This window comes from Stylophora pistillata, chromosome 3 (genome assembly GCF_964205215.1).
Source record: "Stylophora pistillata chromosome 3, jaStyPist1.2, whole genome shotgun sequence".
NCBI lineage: Eukaryota > Metazoa > Cnidaria > Anthozoa > Scleractinia > Pocilloporidae > Stylophora > Stylophora pistillata.
The window spans coordinates 41763465-41774513 of NC_142521.1; the positions used below are offsets into that span (position 1 = coordinate 41763465).

At 40.5% G+C, this 11049-nt stretch overlaps 2 protein-coding genes across 3 annotated transcripts in view; both read left to right on the forward strand.

Annotated features, from left to right (window-relative positions):
• Window positions 1–5909, forward strand: part of LOC111328926 (uncharacterized) — a 39366-nt gene extending 33457 nt beyond the window's left edge. For both annotated transcript variants that reach the window (XM_022933474.2, XM_088752346.1), the window contains one exon: window positions 2971–5909. In XM_022933474.2, the coding sequence (XP_022789209.1) occupies window positions 2971–5672 (2702 nt within the window). In that variant the 3' untranslated portion in view covers window positions 5673–5909. The remainder of the gene's footprint in view (window positions 1–2970) is intronic.
• A 149-nt stretch (window positions 5910–6058) lies between these two features.
• Window positions 6059–9402, forward strand: LOC111328950 (uncharacterized). The gene is made up of 4 exons (XM_088752357.1): window positions 6059–7022; window positions 7326–7498; window positions 7655–7818; window positions 8155–9402. Exons 1-4 carry the CDS (start codon window positions 6995–6997, stop codon window positions 9335–9337), a joined length of 1548 nt encoding a protein of 515 aa, XP_088608483.1. The 5' UTR covers window positions 6059–6994; the 3' UTR covers window positions 9338–9402.
• Window positions 9403–11049: the final 1647 nt, after the last annotated feature.

Genomic DNA, 11049 nt, shown 5'->3' on the forward strand with positions numbered 1-11049 from the left:
AATGAAAAAGTGGCGGGAAAACACGTCACCAGAACTTTAATGATTAACGAATAGAAAGAGTGTTTTTTTTTTTTGGGGGGGGGGGAAAACAACGAAAAATTTTACATTTAACAAATGCGACTTCTACTCGAGCATTAATGGTATATTCTGCTCAAAATTCAATGCAGGAGACTCAATCGCGAGAATTTATCGAAGTATAAGGACCGCGAAAGGTTATATTCGCTACTGTCGCGTGACGCCGGTCCTGTACTTGTACAGGGAACCATCACGCAACGCACCTCGCGAATGGCTTCTAATGACACGACACGTTGTGGATATTAACTTGGCTTATACGATAACGAAAAGAAAAATCTATAGGAATGTTGAGTATAATATTCATGATCGTTGCACGTGTCTAACACTGCAAGCTGTTTTGTCTTTTCTCGGCTGATAATTTTCATGATCAGTGCACGTAATGCCACTGTATCGACGAACAGTAAACAAGTCGGCTTGCGGCATTCACGCGGTGTAGATATGTTTTATTTTCGGGTCTGAGTTTTCGAGGCACCCAGAGGGTGTGAGTTTTTCGGGTCTGAGTTTTCGAGACACCCAGAGGGTCTGAGTTTTTCAAGTCTGGGGTCTAAGTTTTCGAGGTCTGAGTTTTCGCTACGCCCGACTTCGGTATGCTTGGACGAATACGCTCATAAACAAATTTCTTCAGTTGTTTGCCCTTTCTTCTAGGACGTTTCAGAGTAGCTTCTAGTATTCTACTGGGTTCTCGATCACGTCTAAATACACATTTGTGTTTACATGTAAACATAATATGAGATAGCTCGTTTGATATAGCAGGTTTCGCTTGATATATATTTCTCGGTAGAAGGATCGCTTGTAAATTGATCTCTCGTAAAGTTCGCGGACCGACCCGTTCCCAAAACGCTCCACAAGTTTTAGTGTGGGTCTCCTGTGAACAGCGTGTGACTTTGTATGCATATTGATCATGATAGCCATCAAATTTCTTTCGCGTACATCAAGTGGGAAATTGTCCACGAAGGCAGCCATTCCTTTAAACCATGCGCTCAAGGGTTCATTCTACGCATGCGCGCACACTTCACGCACGCATTGTAGTGGAACTGCGTTTTGTGACTGAGCGCAAAAAAAAAAAAAAAAAAAAAAAAAAAAAAAGCCAAGCCGAATTTATATCTCGGGCGTTTCCTTCGGAAAGCCCGAGTAAATAAAATTTAAACTGGAAGTGTGAAATTCTTCCAGTATATTTCAAGTGTTCGATACTTAGTATAGAGGTGTTTCAGAGTAGACATCTATATTTATACAGGTTAGCCTTCTCTGTGCAGTAAACACTTCAGTGTAGTAAACACTGGTATCAACGGGGGTCGTTACCCACCCATCCCACCCCAGGTGAGGACATCCGTCACACAGCAATCTCATGCGTGGGAAATTAACGTCTCCTGCCCCTAACCCTGCAGGAGACGGGACCTCCATTTATTCGTCCCTATCCGAGAAGACTAGAATATCTAATCATTTCTTGATGTTATAGAAAGGTAGCATATTCTTCTCAATTATTTTAAGACCTTGCGTGTTGGTCTGGCCGGGGCTCAAACCCTCGACCTCCCGCACAACAGTCCAGCGCTCTATCCATTGAGCTAACCGGGAGGCGTAAAGAGCGTACTTTGCAAGCTAATGACTCAGAATAAGAGGTCTACAAAATCGATGTTTTTTCAGGCACGGTCAAATGTGCAGATTGTCACGGTCGCTGATTTTGCCTTTTACAAGAAAATTGGCCTTCAAATCCGGTCCTTGGCTAGGGCATTTAAACTCAATTTTGGCCCTGGGTTACGGGCTTGTTTTTCGGGGGGGGGGGGGGCTACAAATTCAAATTCTGTTGAGGCTACAAATTCATAGATGCAGATTCTGTTTACGTTCAGTGCTATGGAGATTTGCTGGTCAACTGGGTTTTCATTCGGTGGTTTTGGGAAAGGTTCAACGACGGAATAAAACAATAATAAACATCGGTAATTTTTCAAGCATCAGTAAGGGGTCTTACATGCTCTGTAAATGAGACAGATCTATTTTTTCCTGACATTTTACTTTCTGGTTGAAAAGTTAAAGAAAACATGTCTCTGGTCAACTCAAAAGATTAGCGTCTTGGGATTGAAAGATGTCTTTTTAAATTGTGTTTTGAGTCATTTGTAGTAGTAATTTCCATTTGGGCCATAAGAGAAATAAGTACTTTTGGTTGTCATGGTGACTTCAAACGATTACTTTCGCCGCTAAAAGATGAGCAATCCCTCCTTTTCGGTTAAGTCCGTCGCGCGAGTCAAAAAAATATTAGTGAAAAAAGGTTGACGTTAGCGTGTCGGGGGAAGCTCTTGCAGTGACGCCGAGGTGCCGCAGGAGCTCCACGAGTGAGGCCTACTTTTTGAGCGCCCAGTCTATTCCGCTGCCGTTAATAGGTGGCCTGAACGTTTGCTCCCAGTGTCTTTCCTGGAGCCTCTGTCGCCCTTATGCAGCAGAACAATTGCTTGTCAAGGGCGTTAGGAGTCTGGGGACGAGATTGGTTTGATTTATTCTGTAAACTTTATCAGGAGTGCAAGTAAACACATAAAAGTTAAAAAGGAGGAAAAGGAATAAAGCGAACTTTAGGGAGTGATTTAAAGAGGCTCGATATTTCTTAACTAAACGATCCATTCTCAGTAACCCTGAGCGTTATTACCAACACCATCTTCAATAAGTGAAGGTCATGTTTTAAAAAGATTACTGTAAATTCACATGTAACTCTCTGTTGAATGAACTTTAAAACTTGAACTTATCGTCATATTGGCCACCTTGTTAACTTTGAAAACTAACTTTATTTAAAACTTTTTTGTTCGTTTGATGAAATGATTCATACGATAGACTTAGCTGCCACCTTCTACGCGGCGATTATAATTCTAAAAAATGTTGACATGAACAATTTTCCTTCTTCTCTCCAAACAGAAGTACCTCCTTTTGATGTGCAAATTTGTCAGCGTAAACTTGCAGAGCATTACAAAAGAACCACCACAGTGCCCACCTCTGTGTGGTCCAAAAAATCTGCCGTGAACATTCACCTGATCTACACTCGACTGTCCTGGGTGAAAGAGGAACAAACCCCAGCTGGGTCATCACGGGCCAACCTGGATCACTACACTGATATGTTCACTGAAAATAAGAACGGATTGCCGTCAAACAGGTTACTCGTGCAAGGGCAGACTGGAATTGGGAAGAGCACGTTTGTGAAGAAACTGGCTATGGACTGGGCTGAACTTGACGAAAACCGGTTGACAGATGATCAGAGAGCTATCCTGAAGAAGTTCGAGCTTGCTGTTGTTATTGATCTGAAAAAAGTATCTAAACACCAAAGCCTCAGAGATATCGTAAGCGCCTCTCATATTTTTGCTGAGGAGGACACAGCCATGAAAGACGGCCTGCTGAGTTATATCACCCAAAACCAAGACAAAGTTCTCCTGGTGTTTGATGGTTACGACGAGTATCATTGCGCAAGGAACTCAGAAATATTTGAGATATTCAAAGGAAATAAACTGAGGAACTGTTGTGTGTTGATAACAACTCGAATTTCCAAAGCCGACGAGCTGGTAGGATTTCAGGACGTGCATGCTGAGATCACTGGTTTTAGTGAAGAGGACAGAAAGGCCTTTATGATCAGAATGCTTGGTAGCGAAGCACAAGCACGAGAGTTATGGGTTCATCTTGACGACCGAGACGTGAAAGATCTGGCGAGAGTTCCGCTTCTTCTACTTTTCTTTTGCACTTTGTGGAAAAAGGGAAAGTTACAGAGGTTTCCTGACTCCAAAACAAAATTGTACGTAGCGATCGTCCAGAACATTTTGGATCATAATGAAGGGAAATGTTCTTCTTCTAACTTTCGCGAAGTTGAAGATTTCAAGGAGATTCTGGTTGAAATCGGAAAGGTGGCTTTAGAATGTCTTTTAAATAACGATCATGTATTCGAGTACGATCAACTGTCCGCTGTTATCCTTTGTGAAGAAAGTCGGATTATGGGCTTACTTCAAGTCAGTGAGTATGCAGAAAATATTCGACCAGCAGGGATGGTATCGTTTATTCACAAGAGCATACAAGAGTTCTTAGCAGCGTGGTATGTCACCTACCGATGTGTCCCTGAAGGAAATCTCGGTGGAATTAACAACCGGGCCCGAACCTTGGACGACTGTAATTCCTTGGAGAATGTTTTCATGTTTATTTGCGGTTTGTCAGATGGTGGATCAGTGAAAGTTTTTGAACACTTGACATCATTAAGAGTCCGTGACTTAGAACTGGATTTGTCAAAGACAATACCTGATGAGCAAAACGAGAAAGACATGTCAGTATGTGACGTCACTGACAAGCAAATGAGGTTTATTGACCTTGTCTACGATTCCTTTAATGAAGTTGAATCGAAAACTGAACTTTATAGACATTGTTTAAATTGCACTATGGGGATAATTTTTCTTTCGCGGTATAGAAGACCACTTTGTAACATTGCACCAGAACAGAAAATTTTAAATGACATCTCAATTCGTGGTGTGGTGCTCCATCCTCCCTGGTGTTTTTACGAAGTGACAGCACTGTGCGAGTCGCTTAAGTTTCTCAATTGCCTACACATTCCGCTAAAAACAACTGAGAATTCGGCGGCTGTTTCAGTTGAAGAATTTTTAAAGAAATGCGAAACAGTAAAAGAATGCAACTTATGCCATTTCCGTGGCATCTTTCATTTCCACAGTGGTAAGTCACTGTTTTACTTCACTGGACTGCGTTTCTGGTGTGATGACCATGCCAAACTGTTCACTGAGAATTTTACTCCATCTCATTCCATAAGTTTGTGTCCAGAGCCGTCATCTCTGAAATTTCTTAGCTCTCTATGCATTGGTTCATTTGTTAGCGAGCAGACGCTGCGAAGTTTTCGTACAATAATTAGAGATTGTAAGAGTTTCGAAAGCATTGAAATGCATCGTTTGAATGAGAGTGCTTTGGAATGCCTGGAACAAATACCAAATCCTCTTACCTGTCGGTTGAAGCTCATGGACGGTCCACTCTCAAGTTCTGAAGTATTAAAGCTCGCTGGTTTGTTACCACGGGTCAACAACCTCGTCCAATGTTGCCTTGACTTGTCTGGCTGCTGTGCTGAAGCAGAGTACAAGGTGGTGTCTAGCATTACACATAAGACTCTTCGGGATCTGGCACTGTGCAACTTGAGATTGACTCCAGAAACGGCCACGACACTCGGTCGGTCCCTTTCTGAAATGTCGTCTCTAAGGAGACTCGAATTAAAAGGGAAGAAGGAGAGTAGCCTGCAATTGGTGGGCATGGAGGCACTATTTGGAAACTTTTACAAAATATTTCCAGCTTTAAATGATCTCGACTTCTCTCGTTTCTGCCTCAGAGGTTACCTTTACTCAATGACTGAGCGTTTTCGCATCCATCTCACCTTGGATTGGGAAAATGTCGACGAGTCAGATTTTGATAAACATTACTTTCGGGTTTTAGACCTTTCTTGGGAATCCATTCCTAATCTCTCGGATCTGTTTCTAAATGGCAATCCACTGGCTGACAATTACAGGGTGAAATCTGCCGAGAGAACAAGCACTGCCTTTGGTTCAACTCATCGCGTAATAGTAACACCGGGTTCATTCAACAAGTAAGAAGATAGAAATGAGGACTGACGGAAAGAATGACTGTGATCAGTGTTATGTCACTTGAGCTGCTTGTCCCAGTACCGCGCACAAATACATTTTTTGAGCAAAGAACTTGGACGCTTCACAGTGTTCATTGGACATTCCATTAAATGACTTTTACACTTGAAAAACAGTAATTCTGTGATTCAATAGATTGAGAAAATGATTATTTGTTCAAAATTGAGACAATGGTATATATACTCAGTGGTGTGGATATCTTTCTGCTTCCACAACGTTTAAACGAATCGGCAGATCAGACTCTCCAATGAATATGTTGCCAGAAATTTCCTTTGCGCAGAAATTTTTGGCATCGCCACGGAACAAACATTGTTTATTTGGAGTCCGAAACAACATTTGCGATATATTTCCTTTTAGCAAATTGGCGATCCCAGATATCTTTGCGCAAATATTGGCAATTCATTTATTGATGAGTTACAGACCGAAAATTAAACTTAGCCAGGAACTTGCCTTTAGGCCCCTTAATTGGTGAGGGGACAAAAGCCGTTTGCAACTAAAAAGCTGCGCTTATTTTTGAGCATGGCTATGAAAAAAATAGGCAAACGGTGACTGCATGTAGCTTACTGCGCTTGTCATTACCTACACTACCTTCACTACCTACACTACTTTCCAATACCGACATTAGAAATTAGCGACACTAGAAATTAGCGACACTAGAAATTACTCGCAACTAAAGAAATAATGCAACCAAGCTCTGTGATGAACGAAACAAACATATCAATCGCATTCTGAATATTTAACAATTATTCCACGAGCGCACGTTGGATATGGGATGACAGGTAGCCAACGAGGCGCGTAGCAACGAGTTGGCTATAATCATCTTATATCCAACAAGCGCGAGTGGAATAATTGTTTTATTAAAAACTTTAATTAAAATTATTAAATTTTATTAGCTCCCTTTTAATATTAAGCCGACGCGTACGCTTACCATATTTGTAGAATATAGTATATTGGCTCATATACCACGATGGCTAAGCCAATAAAAAGTCTTGAATAGGCTCTTTGCAGGACTTAGTCACGTGCTTGGTTACCACATAGCAACGCATTGCTGGTGAGCAAGCAAACCAGCGTCCCGCTCATTGTACTGTACAAGAATTGATCAACTCAAGCGAAGCGAACTTTGACTTTTTGGTCGAAAATATCCCAAAAGCTAGTTGTAAAAGAACAAACGAGATTTATTGTGACTTCAGTTTCACTGGACTTGAAGTTCGCCTGATTTACCTTTGCTCTGGGAGTAAAAGCCAGGCGAAAGCTCAAATATAAGACAAGATATGGCCGATCCTTCGGGAACGAGTGACGGTGAGTTTCCTTGTTAATAGACATATTTTAGGCTTAGAAATGTAACGTTGTTCGATACAGAAAACGGTTTTTAGTGTTAGGAATTAGATTTGCTTGAATCCAGAACATTATGATCTCTATTTCTGATTTTGCGTGTTGAATTCTTTTAAGTTCGTTGAACACAACTAGTGTTCACATTCTCGCTCGCTTTCATTTTTGCCGTAAGTGAGTGGCTAAATTCTCACCGTGGTATTTCGTTATCATAATCTTTTCTCCAACCAATTGCGAACACAAAACTGAGAACAACATTTTGTTCTGTTTTAGAACCTGTCAAGAAGAAAAAACGAGGTTCTGCGTTGCATTGTTGTGTTCCACAATGTAACAATGACTCCCGTTACAACAGCTCGTTGTCTTTTCATCGTTTTCCTAAGAAAGACGATCAACTCAGAGCAAACTGGATCGTAAAAATTAGACGAGACATTGGTGACAACTTTAAGGTAGGTGCTAACTACAACCCCCTGAATAGTAGTACTTGTGAAATTTCACTCAATGTACTGTCATTCAATTTGCGTGGTTATCTACGTGTTACTTATAATTATGTTTCTCTTGGATTGCATGCAATTTTTTAGCTTTAATATCTTATTTTTTTCTAGCTCACTGAAGGCACCAGGGTTTGCTCTGCACATTTTGCAGAGGAAGATTTTCTGCCCCCTGACCGGGCTGGTCGACGGAATTTGAAAAAAGATTCTGTCCCGTCTGTCTTCAATTGGTCAGCTAGAACGACCCAAAGAAGAAAGATTGTAAGACATGTTGAAAGGTAATAATATCAATTGCAGACAGAACGCATTGACATATGGGTATAGTAATAACAGTAATAGTTATGATAATAATAATAATAATAATAATAAGGATAAAAATAATAATAATAATGATAATAATGCTAATAAAAATGACAAAAATTTAGTAGTAATAATAATAGAAGAAAATCTCTACAAAAGCCTCATTTTGCTTGTGTTTGTAGCCAATGACTCACTCTGAAGAGAATGACCCTCTGTGGCTCCACTTTCCTTTAGACCCTTTGTATCAACAGCCCCTGATTTCTTTCTCTGTATATCTACATCATTTATATGTTTATTAAACTTCTTCCCTTTAGTGAGACACAAACAGACGAGAGTGATGTAGAGCCTGAGCCACCTAAAGCACCATCCCAACTAGAGCTAGATTATCAGGCTGCAAGGAGTGAGATTCAGAGCCTAATGGAGCAGCTGAAAATAACTCAGTTAGAAGTGCAAAAAAAGGAGGCCGAGATGAGAGTACTCAAGGAGGCTGCTGCTGCCACAAAGGAGTCATCAGAGGCAAAAATTCAAGAATTAGAGGCAAATCTTAAGATTAGTCGATTTGGCCTGGAAAGGTTCTCTAAAGATAATGCTCTTGTGAGATTTTACACAGGTTTTCCAACTTATGATCACTTAAAGCTATTTTTTGAACTTGTTAAACCAACTGCAGAAACAATGGTTTATGTGTATGCTTCAGGAATAGGTGCAAACAGGCCAGGAGTACGCAAGATGCAACTGATAGATGAGCTTTTTTTATTTTGTGTTCGATTGAAGCTTGGTTTATTTGAACTGGACTTTGCCCAGCGTTTTAGTTTGCATGTTTCTAGTGTGAGTAGAAAAATAACAACTTGGGCCAATTTTTTGTACTTCTTTCTTGGCAATCAGCCAATATGGCCAACTAGAGAGTGCATTAATGAACTTATGCCAGATAGCTTCAAAGAGCTGTATCCATCGACACGTGTCATCATTGACTGCACTGAAATTTATGTCCAAACCCCTTCTTCATTGCTATTACAGTCTCAGTTGTATTCATCGTACAAGTCTAGCACTACTTTAAAAGGTTTAATTGGGATTGCTCCTCATGGGGCTATCACATTTGTTTCTAGCCTGTACACTGGTTCGATATCAGACAAAGAAATAACTCGTTGTTCTGGCATTTTGGATCTTCTGGAGGCACATGACAGTGTCATGGCAGATAAGGGATTTGATATTGAAGATCTTTTAAGCAGTAAACAAGTTTCTTTGAATTTGCCACCCTTTCTTCAGAATCAAACTCAATTTTCAGCCCAGGATGTTTTGGAAACAAAAACTATTGCAAAAGTAAGAATCCATGTGGAACGTGCAATAAGAAGGATAAAGGAATTTCATATATTTGACTCTGACATCTCATTGTCTATACTGGGATCTGTCAATCAACTGTATACAGTTGCCTGTTTGTTGACTAACTTCCAAGGTGCACTGATCAAAGACACAGATGACAGTGATACCACTAACAACTAAATGTTCAGTATATAATAAATTCAATCATAGCCAGGAATCATTAAATAAAGAATTTGTACATATTAGGTTGCACTGACTGTGTACTCACATTGTGTGAACTTTATAACAAGGAAATTCATAGCAATAAATACAGCTGTTATTGTAATGGTTACTGTGAACTTCACAGGAAATAGGTAAAGAAAAAATAATCAACTCTGTCTTTTGCAGTTTGAAAAAAGATGGGATCAAACATAATTCTTTCACAGAAAAAGGTAGTGTCGTTGATGTAACTGAAAAAATCACACCACTCAAGGCCAGTTAATGCCAACTGACATTGGACCTGATAATGATAGTCATGATTTCTTTTAAGCTTGAGGACATTGGAATCGTTGTCCTTTGTAAGATAGGCCACATTCTCAAAGTCAGTTGCACCTTCTTTAACAACCTTTATCTCCAAAAGGCCAAAAGGTGAAAGGCCTTGCTCTTCAACACCCAAATCAAACACTTTGCGGTCAGGGGTGCATCCCAACCATGGACATTTTGGATTTATCACCAGCCCTGATGGGAAGAGATTCACTTGGTTTTGCTTGGCTTTGCTGGCATAAATAAATGCAGCCTGGGGTTCCAAATCTAAGCCTCTCTGCATAGGTGCTGTAACCACATGTCTTGATGGGTTAATTTGCCTAACTAGGTTGTCGAAGTTGCTTTTTCTTTTGGCAACTTGTCCAAATTTACTAGCTGTGATCCTTTTGTTCCTTAACATTGTCCAAAGACCACTCTGACTTTGTGCCCTTGTTTTTTCCTCCACTTCAATGGCAGTTTGCCTGGAGAGACTCAACACACCCAATGAAGTAAGCTTGTCTTGCTGGAGACACATAGACACATCATTTTCAAATCGCATCTCAGCACTTGGAAGAGGCAACTCTGGGAAAGAGGTACAGGAGTAGTTGTTTATCAAGTACTCCTCAGATAGCTTCTGTTGATAGGATATTACACTTCCCTTCACAGCATGACCAAATTTGGTAGATACCAGTTGTAAAGGAGCATTAACTCTACGAGCTATTGTTGCTATGAGTGGTTTTGGCTCAACACTGTTGTAGTGGCTCTCATCAAGTACTCTGTATTGCCTGGCTGGTGAATACAGAGTGTTTTTTATATATCGGTCATAGTTAGCCCCAGGCCGTGGTTTCTTGACCAAGACACTTTGGACTTCTTGATTTCCAATTTTGCGTTCTCTTGGAATGCTCCACCTCTCTTTCATGCTCGTACATGTTAAGTCGTCTGGAAGAGAAGAAAAGCCCAGTTGCTTGCAATGTGCCAAATAATACAGGAGGCCAACAACATGATTGCAATAGCCCCCAAGGCCTGCCACACAAGAGCACTTTCCAGAAATGGCTTTTGAGTCAACTACAACAATTACGTAGAGTAGAGCCAAGGAAAAATTGTTAAGGAATTTTATATTGACAACTGCTGTCACTGGAGAAAGAAGTTACAAGAAATTTTAGGGGCAAATCTTGTTGTAAAACTAGATGTTTTCCATGCTTTTCAGCGAGTTAGTACCAAGTTATCAAAGCGCCACCTGTTTTATTCTCATTGCTTACAAGATCTACGGTTAATGTTCAGAGATCCATCTGACTTCGGGAAGACGCGGTCAAAAGAAGCTCCAGATCCAAACGCTCTTTTGAATAATGCTGAATTGTTTCTAAAGGAATGGAAAAACGTTGAAAGCAACA

Excerpts from the sequence above, each read along its gene's own strand:
- LOC111328950 (XM_088752357.1), top strand. The coding sequence starts at position 6,995 with ATGGCCGATCCTTCGGGAACGAGTGACG. Across the intron at positions 7,023-7,325 it reads TCCTTCGGGAACGAGTGACG|AACCTGTCAAGAAGAAAAAA; the intron begins GTGAGTTTCCTT and ends GTTCTGTTTTAG. Across the intron at positions 7,819-8,154 it reads ATTGTAAGACATGTTGAAAG|TGAGACACAAACAGACGAGA; the intron begins GTAATAATATCA and ends TCTTCCCTTTAG.